The 17,025-nt window shown below is 44.2% G+C and overlaps 1 protein-coding gene across 11 annotated transcripts in view; it reads right to left on the bottom strand.

The window, feature by feature from the left end:
• Positions 1-17,025, bottom strand: part of LOC112564016 (secretin receptor-like) — a 29,135-nt gene that overhangs the window by 5,636 nt on the left and 6,474 nt on the right. For 9 of the 11 annotated variants that reach the window (XM_025238536.1, XM_025238543.1, XM_025238544.1 and 6 more), the window contains 2 exons: positions 656-1,483; positions 221-299 (listed from right to left, as the gene is read on the bottom strand). In XM_025238536.1, coding sequence (XP_025094321.1) covers positions 221-299; positions 656-733 — 157 coding nt within the window. In that variant the 5' untranslated portion in view covers positions 734-1,483. Of the gene's footprint in view, positions 1-220; positions 300-655; positions 1,484-4,046; positions 4,819-8,030; positions 10,041-17,025 lie in introns of those variants that run through there. The other 2 variants (XM_025238540.1, XM_025238541.1) reach the window with 2 other exon arrangements.

The following is a 17,025-nucleotide window of genomic DNA, read 5'->3' as shown; positions in this document are numbered from 1 at the left end:
TAAATAACACTACACTTGAAGCTATGGTTAGTTCATAGATGTTGATGTTTTGAATCTTTTCGCTTGAAACAAGTGGGGTTCTAAAAGCGTCTCCTTTCACATTATCCGCAACTCATCTAAAGAGATAACACTCGGTAGAGAACATAAGAGCATTGTCTGTATATTAACGTCTGTATATTAACAAAATACAAAAGCTGCCTCTCGTAAGCAGGCAACTAACCATCAGTGGGTCGAACAGCATTTGATTTTCTTTGAAAGCAAGCTGTCCTGGCCTCCTGTAGCTTTTTCATCAACTCTTCCTGAAAAGATACCGATACACAGAACATGTTTACAACAGAGGTGAAAATAGTTACTGTGTTCACTTGCATCTAGAAAATTCCATTTATTTTGGGCAGCGGACAGCAACATTTGGCGAACTCGTGTTTTAATTGAGTATCAAAGAACTTAACACTTCTTGAGTACAGTTGCGATCCTACTAGCTGAGTGGTTCTACTTATCAAGCAAACCTTGATGACATTCGTATTAAAGTGTAATTTATTAATAATTTCATTACGTAATACGTTGTGGTCATTGCCACTGACATCATGTAGGAGAGTGTTGATCCTGTTAATTAACAGCAGACATCAATGTATTGGCATATGTTAGAATTGCTTACTTTGTCTGACTCAACTTTGTTGGACTCAACCCTTCCCAGAAGGCAGCACAGCAAGAGGAGCAATTGTGTCGGACCCATGATGATTGTGCAGCAGACAGCCGGGGACCATGGGATGTCCTACACATGGCACAGCACCACCATCAAGTCGTGTCCGGCAAACGTGGCGGCAAGAGTCCCAATGTCTTCATGGCCGCACCTTTGTCATGTTCACCACAATTTTCTTCCACACAGCAAATAGCGCACAATGTTGTGTCAAGACATATATCTGTTCTTTGGCTTGTCTGATGGATTATCTGTGTTTAATATGAATGGTTATTTGTGGCTGCGATATTCTGAAGGGTTATGTGTGTTGCGGACAATCCCTAGAGACGTTGAACCACTTCGCAGTCACATGATCGGCCCAAACCAGCGTGAAAGACCCGCTGTTTTCTAACAGTCACTGGTGATGTATTTAAGTCTAAGATGTGTAACAGTCACTGGTGGTGTGTTTAAGCTGTGTAACAGCCACTGATGATGTATTTCACTTTGAGATGTCTAGTTTGTGTTGTCTTTTTGTGACTACATTGCTTCTCTTGTAGCTGCTGTCCTTTGTGGTTGTCTCCCCACTTGTCTTTAACTTCGAATATTGATAAGTCTTGTCTTTTGTGTCTTCTGACTGTGGTGATCATTTTTGTCGGAGATAGATGGCTTCCACAAGGGATGTCATATTCCATCACAGTTTGAATGTGCCACCCTGCCTCCTCGTGTTCCTAAGAGTTGGAACATCGGTGGTTGTCTTGGACTAACCTAAAGGTTCCAGCGAAGCTTGCTGGACACAACATTCAGACTCTGTAACAAAATTTAAATGTAACGTCAGCATCAACGTCTTCTTGAGGGGAAAACATTACTGTTTACAGTACAAACATCACAGTCTTGTAATGAGGCGATCCACTGAATAATACTCACTGCTCGGGTCTTCCGTCTAGCATACACTCCTGCAGCTTCTCTGGTCACGTGACCAACACGAGTAATTACTTTCATTGCTTAAATCATAGCCTTATATCACAAGGGGCAAACATTACAATCACTTGGCAAAGCTTGGGTACATATCAAAATATATATGGAATAATAGATTATATAAAACGGGTAGGTGCTATGTATATGCTGGCAGACTAGTGGTAGAGAATACCCTCTACAAGACAGGAAGTACTACACGGTGAGAGCACGACAAGTAAACAATAGTATTTATAGCAACATGGTGACAGCATGACAAGTAAACAATGGTATTTATAGCAACAAATGTGTGTCAGTGACGTCAAATTAAAGGCCTGATTGCGTGTATATGACGTCAACAGACTTTGACGTCAGAGAGCGGGAGGGGAGCAGAGTAGCGGGGCATGTTTGTGGACAGCAGTTGAACTCGTTATTTGTTTATTCTTACAATAGTTTTGTCTATAAACCCGCTAACAGATTGTTTGTTGTGTGTTAAAAGAAAGAACGAGTAACTGTCGCAAGCCTGTGTAGTGTGCTATGACAAAAATAAATAATAAAACAAAGACAGAAATAAATAACAACGAGAAGCTACTTCGCAGCATCCTTATTTGTCCGTTTGCTTACCGGGTGGATCACAAACCAAATAAGTTAAACAGGGGAACTCAAACTCTACAGACACGTGTCTCAGATCCACAAGGAGAAACAAGGTCCTGTCGCCAGGTTTTAGAAACAAACAAAACAAATTCTTCATTGGATTAAGGACGCAACTATTTCACGGCTTGATAGTTAGATATCTGGACAAAGGTTTTGCCTAGAATATGAAATAAAATAGCGCAGACATAAATATGTAGATGCTTATTAGGCAAACTAAGGTGAGTATTTACACGTTGTAGTGCAAAGATTTCTCTCAGTCACCTTCTAGTTGTCCTTTGTGAGAGATCGGCAACTTGGTGTGCATTGGTCACTTCACCCTGTCTTATACAATACATCTTAATTGTCTATGTCTGATTGCAACAGAGATAGAAATTTATCCCTGATATATAACACCATTTTCACTCAGCAAAATACATTTGTTGTGCTTTCACATCGCCTGTCTACACCTCAAGGCTTACATACACTACAACATTCGTAATTATCATAGGTACGAAGTATTGCAGAAGACACTAAGGTACATGTTGACACTATGAACACTCACAAAGTCACTACAGTCTCTTCATGCGGCATCGCTTCAACTCATTAATTAAATTCGCAATCAATATACAATGCTCTAGTGCATCAGTTACTGCGTATTGATGACTTCAGACAGTGATTCTTATCTTACCTGTTAAAAAAAGTAAGAAATTTTCCTAAACACCAGGCAGCATCCAGCTTCTAGGTGGTGTGTTCATAGTCACCCCAAATACTATGAGGGAAGCCAACATTTCTCGTTGCCTGCACGCAAGGTTGTCAGTGCTATGCCCGAGTCACTCACCGGTGACAACAGGTAAGCAGATGACTGGGTGAGATCAGGCGACACACGGCTAGTCGCCCCCTTAACCCCAGGTAAAGACTGACTCTCCTGCTCGCTACACGATGGACGGACGGTCAAAGAATGCAGCCAGCCGGCCCGCCACTCTGCGTGCGCCGTGTGAACACCGCGCTGTCTGGGGGCACTTGTCTGAACACCTCCCCCACCTTCTCACGTGTTGTCTGGCTGAACATTGGTGCCTGTGTGGGTCTCATTTAAGAACTATGCTATCATCATTGATGGCCGCCTGTTATACAAGGCGGTAAGTACCGTTAGTGAATCACACAGGAGTGGAGGGTCAGACAATAGGATGTAACACACAGTCTGGCTGTTAGCACAAAGCAGGATAGGGTTCACAACAGACTGTGGGGTGAGCTCACCGTCTCCCGGTTTCCAATTTTCCAAAAAGTAAGCAAACGCATGGCCCTCCCTTGATTGATAAAATGATGAAGTTGTCCAAATCGTCTGTTTCCTTTAGGGTGAGTGAAGCTAAAGAATGTGGATTAGAATGGTATATTCCTTAAGACCCCCATTGAATCTGATATCGTTACAGTTCTGTTTACAGTGCGGCAAAGATGCAAATAATTTATGAAGTAGGTGCCAGATTGACAGGGCGTGTCACAAGAACTCAGCATAAAAATATCAGTAGATGGAAAATAAATCTTAACTGCATTCAATTAGAAATGTGCAGAATTATCTCACCCACCACTTAGACCAAATGAACCGCCATGTTGCCAGTGTTGTACAAAATAACAAATATAGCCTGACAATACATCGCAGTTATATTCCAGATCTTTCTCTCTTGCTCTCTCTCTCTCACCTGTAAGTTTGCCGAGCAACTGATCTAACGAATACATGGCCGGAAAAGCTTTGTGATGCGAGGAGCATCAATAGGCAGGTGACCAGACTCACCCTGTCACCGGAACTGAGGTGTAGAGGAGACCCACTGGACTACAGGTGGACGGTTCTCAAGCTGAGGTGATCCACTGAAGTAGTCAGCGCCACCCCGGGACCTCCTCCATCCGACCCACTGAGGTGGGCACTGCTACCCACCCCTGACTGCTCGCCTTGTTGGCAGTAATCTGACACTGATTGTTGCCTCACTGCCAGACGCAAGAACAACAGAAAAGCCAAGTGGCATTGGACGTGGTGACAAACGAGTTTCCTTGTCGGTGGAGAATCACGGCAACTGGCTTGAGATGTGAGTTTATCTAAATTCAGGAAATGAGGAGCAGACAAGCGCGCTGGGTGATTTCGTTGCCCTCTCCATGGCAACCAGAGCCGCCTACAAGCGGGTGTCGCCACAATTACCTGCATCCACACCAGCTGTTGTGCTGCAGGTACGTCAGCATCTCGTGTAGACTAATACAACCTACAGTCGTTAGCACACTTGGAATCCCGGTGTGAAGATGACGGTTCTAGAACATCTGTTGGCAGCTGTTAAGAGAGAAACGGAGAGAAACGAGGCTCCCTGCGCCACAACAACACAGGACGAGCGGCGAGAACTGAATGAGCGGGTGTCGGGCTGACGGCCTCTGCTACCCGTCGCCAAGCCACTGAGAGAAGACAATGGCGCATGTCCATCCCGTACCCAGGCATACATGTCTAGACACCACTGTAGCACCACACAGACACCATTGTAACAAGATACACATAGACAACACTGTAACATGATACACATAGACAACATTGTGACATAGAACATACATACAAAACATTATAACAGGGTACACATGTAAAAGCATCCCCACTCCTGTACCTGTTTATCTATTTAGGACCTGACATGAAAGTCTGGGAACACAAGACAGGTTCTCTCTTGTCTGGCACCGTATTCCAGGCGAGGACCCGTTACAAAGCCCAGACTGCAGGAAGCTGTCCAAAGCAACTGTCTTCTCCAACAACGTGTGATATATCTGTATATCTATTATGTATGACACAGGCTGTGGCATATCTTTCAGCCAAAACCATTTTCAAATTTCCGGCACTGCTACTGTAGCTTTTCGCTTTACATCGGACATTAATTAAATAATAGCACAGTTTCTGAGTTTTGTAGACCACTTTAAAAAAAAACAAGTTAAAAACTGATATAATATAATAAAAGTTTTTCTACCTTCCTGATTCTTACAAAAGCAGTTTGGACCTGTTGAAATGTATTATTTCGTACTGAACGGCACTAAGATCTCAAAAGACATAAATATTCGTATGTTTGTGTATATACACTCTCCTTAATTACTTCTCAAGACGAAGTTCACATCGGAACCTCCCACGTGACAGTCGTCAGTTTGGAGGATAGCAGTACCTGTGGTGTTGTTATCTCAGAAAATAATGTTATCTTATAGAAACATTGTGACATCACTCCTTGTGACGTACTGTCCTACCTCCCACCTGGTGTCACACCTTGTCAACACAAACAAAGGATGTGGCTCCCTCTGCTCACAAGGTTTCTGCTCTCTTACAACTAATGTCAAGTGTGTGACAGGGTCAGGGCGTGTCTGAGACATGCCTCCAACAACAATAACCACCCGACAAAGGGTATACATGTTGTCGAAAGGGCTAAATAAACAAACTAAAGCCGTCATGTGACACTAGGTTCGTTCACTGTGATCACGTGTTCACTCGAGAGATCAATTCATCCAACAGTCTGCTTGTTATGGATGACGGCACGTGACTTAGGAGACAGCGGGGTGGCTACATATATGTAGACTATAGTCTGTGTCAAGCACCCTGTAGTAAGGCAATTTGTTTTATTGCAGTCATGCGAACAAGTGACACAGAAGCTGTCACAGACGTGTCACTTGTCATGTGAACATCATCCCACGATTATCTTGTGCTCGGTACATTTCTCGAGCTACTAACCCGGCATTTCAAAAAAGATCACAAACTACTCCTGTTGATGCGTTCCATAGATATTTGAAGACTCCTCTCCTACATTTCATATTTTATACACGTCACGTGTCTAAGCTCTCAGTTCCGGAATATCCTACATGATATCAAGCCAATATGCTTCTAACTGTCATCTAGACACTGTTCATGGATGTCATGCGATGTCAAGCCGATACTGCATTTCATACTCATGTCATTGCCCGCTGTGGCCATCACTCCTGCATCCATAAGCCTGCTTTTAAAACACGCATTCCATAAACATTTTCTTTCTTGTTAGTTGTGAACTCCTAATTATCATATTATTTTAATTATCACATGTATTTTAATTTGATGATGTGACCGAGGGTAACAATGTGTTTTGAAGGACTTACTTCCAGTAGAACAAATGCGTCGCAAGGCATCGCTGGACATGACATGGGTGAACTTCATGGGTGAGTCAGTCCAACAGTCGATAGAATCAAACAATTGAAATGCATGCGACAGAGAGAGAGAGAGAATCCAGCATCTAGGAGCACCTGACAATAAGAACCACAAACCTCGCCCCGTGACTGTCCGGCGTCCTCGATGGTGAGACAAACTGCGTTACTGACCGACCACCCGGCCAAGTCCACCCTCGGGGTATCCGGCATTAGCCTTGCTACAGACTTAACCTACAGACAAGCTGCTGAACGAACGGAAGTGAAGGCAAGTGAAAAACTGGGCTTTTACAAGTGTGGTAGACTTGACATCAAGGAAGATATCAGTGAGAGAGCCAAAACAGTGATGGATTTCATGACCCCAGCAACAACCTTAGTACACAAAGCAGTAATAGGGGAGGCAGCAGGCGAGCCCAGGAGGATACTCCACAGACAAGTGTGTCCCCAGACAATGACCACAGCCTGCACCAACAACACAACAAACAGCAAGTGTCAGTAACAACTGTCACAAGTGACCATTTCGACCACCACCCGAAAAGTCGACACACGGTTGGTGAAAGGCTTGCAGTGTGTATACACCATCACCCAGTCCACACGAGGAGAGCAGGGACACTTCCTTACTTACTGACCGCTTGACGGACACAGTGTGGACACCCACCATACCCGCCACCCGCCACCCGCCTACAACACTCACAGTCGTGCACCCTGACACAAACAAACAAAATACAACCTCTTATTTCTGATGTCATGTCTATTTGGGTGTTTATATATATTCCTCCTTGTTTCACTGCCCACAGTAATATTCGCCCTCAGGCTCCTTCAAACTGTTCCACCAAACAGCGAAAACAAAATGCTTATTGACACATGTAAACATGTAAACAATACACACAGTAGCTTGGCTGCTATTCAAGTGTTTCAGGTTAAGAAGGGATAAACTAACTACTGAGATGTGAAACATGTCACTGGGTAACACTTTTAGAATCCCAATATAAGGCTGCCTCAAGTATACAGATGTACATGTCTGTGTTATGTGCAGGTGAATGAGAGCATGTGTATGTGTGAATGTAGGTAAACACCTACTGATACTGGTAGTAATGGTCAGATGTCAATAAACAGTTCCAGTTCACACATAACTCTTACTCATACCACTTCTAATAATAGCAATACGTTCATCTCGACACAACTACATCACATGACATAAATATAAACATCTAATGACACAAAGCATATGAACAAATAAATATTCTAATGACACAAACATCGCTGGCATGACAGCAATGTCACCTAATGACACATCAAGCTGCTGGTGTTTGCTCCATACAAACAAATGTCTGTCATATCATGCCAGGGCTCTGTACAGATGTCTACCCCAACACTTTGAAAACATTTATCCCAGTAGACATGTAGACATACACTAGTCTACAAGCCTCTCGCTTGAAAGTGTGTCTATGCGCATCGACAAACAAGACTTTCTACCTATTCTACATACTCTTTGAACATATTCACCTTTATTTGTACATATTCACCTTTATTCTGCTTACATAAAACTAAAGACATACAGAAAAGTGTTAGCACTAAAAACTTGTATCCAACTCACCATACAGCGATGAAAGTGATGTTTAGTGAAGCCTTCCTCCACACTCTGACATCGTTTTGTAATTATTCTATTTCTCTGAACGGCGGACGACCAGACAAGAACTAAACACATTTAAATAAAAGATTCACTAAGCACATCCTGAAGAAATCCATAAAAATGTTGTTACTCAAAGCCTAAGCGACAAGTTCAGTGAGCGCCATCTTGTTCACTTGTCCAAGTGTTCGTGTCCCACAGTCTGTCTCCGCTCACTTGTCATCGACTTGTCTACAGACTCCAGACACCAGACCTCGTGGCTCCTGCCTGCAAAACCTCTCCACCTAACTTGCTTTTGAAAGCAAGCGGCTTCTAGAAAGTAGATAATCGTTGTTTTGTTTTTGCGATAATCTATTACAGTGATCACATGTGGGGAGAGGGCGCGTGCGCGTGGACTGAGTGAGGATCCCCGTGTGTATGATGGAAAGCAAGCGAAATGATAACACAAATTTAATGTTTAGGCTAGCCTGGCTATTTGTGTATTGCAAGAACACTGTGGATGTGGTCAGCAGGACATTATGAAGTGACATACAGAGCTGTATGTGTGTGTGGATGTGTGTCCACACCTGATGACCAGCGCCACGTGAGCGAGCGACTGTGTGACTGACGGAGTCTGACTGCAGGCAAGACACTGGTAGTGTGAGCTGTGAGCGGTACTCGAGATGTCAGCCCTGCCTCCCAATTAGCCTGCACCTCCGCTCACCTCCCGCCAGAAACATTGTTTAAAAGCGAGGAGAGGCCGGTGGTCACACAGTTATTACAAGTCATGTCGACTGTGAGGCGAACACTTGGTGCGTGTCACCACATTCAAAACACAAACAAAAACGGAAATCCACTGACACCACGACAGCCACGTGATTTGTTGGACAAATGCTCCCCAGTCGTGTTTACAACACTGAGTGTACAGTATGTGAGTGATACACCCTCTCTCTGGTGGTGGGCCAGTGAGGGAGAGAAGGAGTGGAGAGAGTGGCTAGCAGAACTAGGGAGTGAGGGAGAGAATGAGAGAAGGAGAGAGCGGTTAACAGAAATAGCGAGAGAGAGACAATGAAGGAAGGAGAGAGAGGTTAGCAGATGTAGGGAGCGAGGGAAAGAGTGGGTGAAAGAGATAGTGAGAGTGGGGTCTTGGAGTAACAAAGACAATAGTGGGGCTGTTGTGTGTGGCAGGTGAAGGTGTTTGCAAGCATGTACATTTACATGTGTATATATGTACAAGTAAGTAACGCATGTACCAATGTATTTTCCGGGAGGAAGAGAATTTTTCATTAAGTAATAACACGAGGCAGGTCATCTACATCAACACTGTGTCCACACACCTGTCTACAGAATAGCCCTATTTACACATGTTGATGTTACCACACACCTGTCTACAGGACAACATTACTTGTATCTGTCCACAGACTTATTTCTGACCCCCTATTGTACAGTGTTTCTACTGACCTCCATTGTACAGTGTTTCTACTGACCCCCTGTTGTACAGTGCTATGTCTACTGACCCCCACTGTACAATGCTGACGCCGAACCATTTGTCCCGGTGGACTAAGGTATGATGATGGTGACGGGGGAAGGAGGTGCAAGGGAGGAACAGCAGAAGGCCCCATAAAAGACCTGTTGCCAGAAATAGCCGTCACAAAAGACAAAGAGTGGCGAGGTAACGAAGCGTGAGTAGCCAGTGACGAGTGCATCCTCCCAGCTGGCCGGACACCGGCCGCACGCTCCATCACGTGTAATGGCCGCGCTAACCATCGCCATCGGATTTCTCTCTCTTTCGCGTGTCTGGCCGCCTCCAGTTCCTCCCGGTGCTAAACGGGGGAGGAAAACAATGGCCGCTGAGTGTCGGGTTGTGCAACATGGACACACCATCGCTTCCGGTCTGCCTCCCAGCACGTAAGGTCGGCTGCGCGCGCACCACGCTGACTCCTGACCTTCACGTGATGCACGTGCGTCCTCCATTTGTTTCACAAAAAGGTGTTTGCCTTCGTGTGTGTGTGTTTTCGTGTGCGTGTGTGTGTGTGTGTCCCAATAAAAAAGCCGCGAGTCGATTCTGGTGTAAAAAGTTAAATGCAAGATAAATACTAGGTCTCCGTCCCATTGAGCTTATCATTTATCTGTGTAAGGAACACTCGCATTCTCATTTATTAGAAAAATTTATGGCGCGTGTGTGTGTGAGAGTGAGAAGGGGGAGCTCAGTGTTTTAAACAAGTTTAACACAAATGTTGTACTTTCAAGTAGAACAACGGTGAAAGTTGGGAACATCACCTCCCTCCATTGACTGCGGGTTGTAATATTTGCTCCCATCTCCCCCTTCATACATTTCCTCGGTTTGGGGCAGTTTTACTTCGTTACTCAACATTGTTAAATAACACCTCCTCTCCCTCTAAACAACAATTATTACAAGAAAAGCGGGTTAACTGTTAAATGTTCCGGCAAGGAGGACACTGGATATGAACTACGCAGGAAGTTGGGGTGAGTGAACCTGTTGAGTCACTCCCCACGCTGTTCAGTCGAGGCTCACCCCGGAGCTACATTATCAACTTGTGATGTATGGCTGCCTCTTACTTATCATGTACGTGTGCAGGCAGCCACCGGACAGCCAAGTGCCGGGCGATAATACCGGCGATAATACCGGCGTCTGTTTTCATCTTCACAAACACTTTCAAGGAGATCTTACTGTTCCCAGTCTGTCAGTCGTGCAGCTGGATTCGTAGGGGAGGCAGTCTTGGGAATACTTGGGAATGATCTTCACTAGAGGTTGTTACAGTCTCAGCAGAAGCAGCAGCAGACCGATGATCATCCAGAGATCATCACACTGACAGTTGGGCATGTCATCACTGACTATTTCAAACTTGTACCAACCTGACAGCCATCCGATAAACTCGTGCAAACCTGACAGCTATATGGAAAACGGTGCTAACATCAGCCACCTGATAAACCTCTCCACACCTGACAAACTTGTACAACCATCACAGCCACCTGATAAACCTGTACACACCTGACAGCCATCTGATTAACTGCTTCTACTTCTCAACTTTGTCAGAATTCTTACTATTGTTTTTTATTTAATCATTTCTTTTTTGTGTTCTGGATCATGCAATGTGAGCGCCGCTGAAGCCTCACCCTTGTACCTACCAACATATACATGCACACAGCTCACGTGCAATACCCTGCACCACAAATATAATGAGGTGTAGCATCTCCACTGTGACAGAAAGGTGAGAATCATACAATGGAAAGGTTTGATACAACACTCAACAAGTGTTATTTTCTCTTTTCTATACTGAAAGTATCTCCTCGGTTTACACACAAACAGTCCGCCGGAACTAGTTTCTCTTTCTGAGGGTTTCAGTTGCGCATGCGCTCTCTAACACAGCATGTGCAACAGAAAACCACTGAAAGAGGTAACAGGGTCAAAGCCAGCTTCAGTCTCCTTGTACAATAAGTACAAACACAGGTGTCTGGTCGACTGACTGATGGGGACAGATCACACAGCTATGGTGGTCCACCTCGGGTAGATGTATCAGCGGAAACAGATTAAAGCTTGTCGGATGTGCGAAGGTGAGATGAAGACATTCATCTTTGTCAGCTACACATGATTCTCTGAACAATGAAATTCTTTTCTGCTATTAAAAATTCTTTTCTGCTATTTTCTGCTGATAAAATAAAAACTGGTTTTAATATACAGTATATTATCTCTATTGCACCTCAAATAATAGACAGTTCAGTACATTATTAATTTTGAAATTCCAGAAATTCCATACAATCCAATTTACAACTTCACACAGTTTCCAAGGCCACTACACAGCTTCACAGACTAATACACGAGCATGTGAAAAATGTTATAAAAGGAACAGAGTCCTTCTGTGCTGCCGTCGAAAACATTTAATAACAGGTTCTCAGTCCAGACTGGAGGTGGAGGCTTCAACTCTACACAAAGGTGAGCATTTGTGCTGCTTGGTGCAAACATGTGCCACACGAGGCTGTCTGTCATCTCAGGTCACTAAACATGAGGCAACAGGTCTGCTGCTGTATGTACCTACAGGTCTTATATGTACTACAGGTCTTATATGTGACTACCTGTCTTACACTGACCCTCTATGTAACTACAGGTCTTGTGTGATATTAGACTTTTATTAATTTTAGCCAGCATTGTACCTACACTACCTCGCTATCTGTTAACTACAGGTGTCACGTGACACAGCAATGTCTAATCAATGTCTAGTGTACAGAAGTTTCAGTTCCTTGTTCTAACCCAAGCGACAAAAGCAGGATTTCAGTGTTTGCGAGCGTGCACACCTATTCCATTGACTTGGTTGAATGGATGGAGCACTCACGTGCAGCCAGCATCCTTGTGGGCTGAGACAGTTCTCCCCAACACAACACATGCTAAGTGACCATGGCAATGTAAGCAACTAGTATATACTGCATATTGTCACATGATGTGATGTCATGGAATGTTTTCCTGTTTGTTGTTGCATTGTTAAACTGTTTCCGCATAGTTTGTTGATGTGCCATCTCACTACATCTCTACATCAGGGTGGAGGATGTCCGGCGCGCGACATTGCATCCAGCACGGCCAGACAACCGCATGTGAGATTGGAACTTCAGTAAATGGGCTTTTGTACATAGCAACATAAATAAACTTTTATAAGAGGAATCATAATAATACTGTAACATCGAGAGACAGAAATGTTCATTAGAGGACAGACAGGACCTAGGTGAACACATGACGAGAGAGATATCCCGGTGCCAGGGTCTGTATGCACGATTTTAAGAATTATTCTTAAAACAAAAATGCTCGTCCTCATTGATGTCTTCTCGGTGTACAGTTCAAGTCTACAAATGTCCAACATTATCCTTTCATTTATTTCTAACAAGATGAGCAAATGAAGAAGATTTGGCGATTGTCCATGTTCATGATGGCGGTTGCAGGAGGAGGAGAGACAAGGGTAGGACCGTAGGAGGGTTTAGCCATTCTTACTCTGAGCTTATCTTGAGATGCATGGGCATAAATTATCCACGCTTAGCTACAGGTAGCCTGACATTTCATATCGGTGCTTAGCCACAACAACTACCCCACGTTTGTAGCTGTGCACGTGGTGGTTACGTCAGACAACTGCCGGAAGTCCGGCCCACGACACGCACGTGCCGCGCACTGGGGAGCTGATAGCAGTGTTATACAATAGTAACATATCATCTACATTATCGCACAGTGATGACGCTGGGCCATCTTGCACAAGTTTAGCGGAAGTAACCGGGGTGGCGATAAGGTATCTCGTCCTCCTGTGTATTTACTGCAGGGTCACGTGTTACACTCGGTGTACACGTCACTACCGGTGGATGGCTTCAGTTCGCAGTGTACGTCACTACTAGATGAGTTTAAGTCTTCAGGTTCAAAGGTCCTCACAGTGTCTAGCATCCCATGACTCAGCTTATTTTATAGCCAAGTCGCCCACAGGCAGTTTATTTAACTATTAATTTCACAACATATTTCTATCGAGGGTGTTTCGGAGAATTTATTTACAGTTTGTTTTGTTAGTAAGTTCCTCTTTCACAGGTTTAACTTGTCAGCATAAAAAAGAAAGCTACTCAACAGCACAAAGATTCGCAGTGGTAACTGTCTAATAATCTGAAATAACAGCCTTGTCACCTGTACAACAACTTGACAAAACAACACAAAGATCAGTAGTGGCACTTGTTCCATAACTTGACACATAGTCCCGTGTCACTGCCATATAGCATCAGTCAGCCAGTGATACAAGGATGCACAAGCAGTTTCTCACATACAACAGTTTCCACAAAAGAACTTTTGAGGAGAACAGGACCCAGAAGGGGCTGGTCATGCTCAGAGCAAACATTGAAAGCATATTTATTTACTCCAAGTAGAAAACTACAATAATTCTCGGGCTTATCTTGAAAATAAAATGCTGGGTTGGCTGCTATGGGTTACCAAGTGTTTCTCATTCAGGCAACTCCCAAGCAAGAAAGATAATTGCTGTTTCTAATATCCTCCCTAATCTCCATGTTTCCACGTGACAGCGGGTGGAGAAAGTAATGGCGGCGCTGGTGTAGCCTCCCTGAGAGCAGATTACAACGACTGTGGAGTCATCAGTAAGTAGAGAACACAAGGAGCAACTACAGAGTGATCAGTAAGTAATCAGAACTGGTCAGTTAGACAGTTCTCAGTAATGAAAACGAGTGGGACAGCTACAACGTGGAAACTACAGTGTTCCGCAAATAATTTGTACACGAGACCCCTGAGGGGTTCACAGGTCATAAGAACATTGTATATGTTCACACAGTGTTCAGACAGGTGAGAGAACTTTGGGAGAGTTTAGTGGGTCCCCAGGTCACAAGGGGACGTGGACATGTTCTCTGCTTCAGACAGTTACAGAGTGCTCAGAAATCACAGAAACTTGTTTAATTTTGAAGTTGATGAGCAATAATGCGAGCTGAGGTGTTACTTGCGATGACTTATCAACGACCACACGAGCTCCTCGTGGATGCCCGTGACGACGACGCCGATAACTGCAGGTGCAGCTGCACGAGGCTGGCAGGAGGCTGGCAGGCTGGCAGACTAAGGCGTGTACAAGGTGCTAATCTGACTCACCTGACGGTGATAGCCAGGTAGCTAGCTAGTCTGTAGTCATCACCACACACAGTTTATCAGCCGTTTGCGGCCATTTGAGTGTGTCTGCTAATGACCGTGAAGCACAGCGGCGCCAAGGTGTGCGATAACTGTCTAGCTCCAGCAGACGATAGCTGCAATAAGGAGATGGAAACTCTCTGTCAGAAGGAAGTGGTCTGTGCTCAGATAGATAATACATAATAGGTAATACATAAATTATCCTTAAACGGTGGTTGATGGAAGTAATAGTTGTACTCAAACATCGTTTAAAGGTGAGATTAAAAAGAAAGCTTTCCAGGTGGAGGTCCATCTTAGGGAATCGCCACTAGTATCAACATTTGACTGGAAACAACAAATAAAAACAGCCTTCAGTGCACCACCAGCAGCAGCAGCAACAACACACGGAGAGAGGAAGATAGATTCTCATCAACAACGGGATCCGTTAACAAAGTCCATTAACAGTCAATAGCTATTAACAGTTCAACAATCAGTCTTATACCTTCTCTCCTCTACAGAAGCATCTACGATATCACTATTTCACTGTAGCTAGGACTCGATAACACAGGTAAAATGTTTTCTGTGCACGTGCACCCGCCGACAACAGAGTGCCACAACTTATCAACAAACAACTTATCACACAGCTGTTTATTGAAGACTCTTCCCCTTCCAAGGCTGTAAAATCTTTGTAACAATTTCTTATCAGGTCTCTGAGGCACAAAGATGGTCTCAACACTAACTTCAGAAACACGGATTGTTTCCACGAGCCTCTACCATCCTCTGACCACAGTCCACAACACGAGACTCAATGGCGGGAAACTTCACAGACAACTGCTGGTGTCTTCAGAACACTGTCTAGAGAAATAAACCGAAAAAATAAACCGATAAAAACCGAGAAATAAACCGATTAAGAAGGTATAGGGGAGAATCAAATGTATGAAATCACTTTGATTACTTGACAGACAACCTGCTGGTGACCACCTTCAGACCTTTACCATGGACATCCACGGTCACCTGAGGACATTCAAAGCCATCAGTGCGTCCACCTCACTGTTTCATTTACAGATAGCCGCCTCTCTCTCCAGTGATTCTACATTTAGTAATTGGAAGGAAGAGTACAGAGTATTCATGACACTGTAAAGAACAGTGGTGACAAAGTGGTGTTGCTCATAATGAAGGATAGCAAACAAATGAGTCATTACTGTTCTACAATCTCTCATTCAAACATCAAGGCTGCTCGAACAAGAAGACACTTGTACTGACATGTCGGGATCGAGTATTAAGACCCAACTTTAAAAAGAAATTAGAGAATGAATGAGTGTAGGGTGTGTACCCCTCTCCCTGACACACACCAGTGCACGCAGGTAGTCACTGGGGAGGGGGTGAGCAGAAAATGTAAGGAAGCAGTCGTACCACGTGACATGATATCACCTCCCCACCCAGCACCCGACCTTTTCCATTCAAGGTCGATCCTCAGACAGGTCAGAAGGAGATTCAATGGATATTCTTGTTTCCTCAGGTGTGTGTGTGCACGCGCTGTAAGCTTGGTTGTGCGCATGCGCGTATTGTTGTATTTGATGCTCACCCTAGATGTGCGCTCATACCTTTGTGTGTATGGTAGAGATTTTTGAGCCCGACTTTGGGCTGGGGAAAGGAATTTTATAATGCTGCATGCAGAAACTGAATGGCTTGCGAGTATTTGATGGCTGTACAGGATTAGAACAACATTTCTTTTAAAAAAAAATGTCCGATTGTCGGCAGATAAAGCAGAGAACAGGTAGAGTGTGTACCCGCACCACCAAGGTCCCACCCCAGTCTAAACTGGCCCACCTGCTACAGCCCCTACTTTGTCACATAGTCCACCTCATTAAGTTAAACATCTCGCGGCTTGGTGTCTGAGAAATGCTCATTCCAGACACTGACTGCTGACAAAGCCATGGAATCAGAAAAAGCCTCCGCCATTGTCTGGGACCTCCTGTCGGCACCTCAGGTCTCAGCTTGTCCGCCACACAAAGCAGCTCACCCGACCCCACACGGCTCTTTATATTAACACACACACACAGATATGTTACATTATTTGCATTGTGGAGATGCTACACTCGGAGCTAGCAGTTTATCTCCTGGTCATTCAGTAACAACAGATACTTTGTCACCAAACTTTACCTACCGCCTTCGCGCAGGTGGAATTACATTTACCTTTGTGAAATCTGATTTGTTAAGGTAGTCATTACACGACACTAACAGGTGATTACTCGATTGTATGTTTGTTTTGAACATACCCTGTACCCTAGTTTTCTCCGATATGATCAAAGGTATTTTTGTGATCAGTTATCTTTGCTG

Source organism: Pomacea canaliculata, linkage group LG5, assembly GCF_003073045.1.
Source record: "Pomacea canaliculata isolate SZHN2017 linkage group LG5, ASM307304v1, whole genome shotgun sequence".
Taxonomy (NCBI): domain Eukaryota; kingdom Metazoa; phylum Mollusca; class Gastropoda; order Architaenioglossa; family Ampullariidae; genus Pomacea; species Pomacea canaliculata.
The sequence above is the reverse complement of the archived record's forward strand: the minus strand, read 5'-3'. Positions and strand labels throughout refer to the sequence as shown.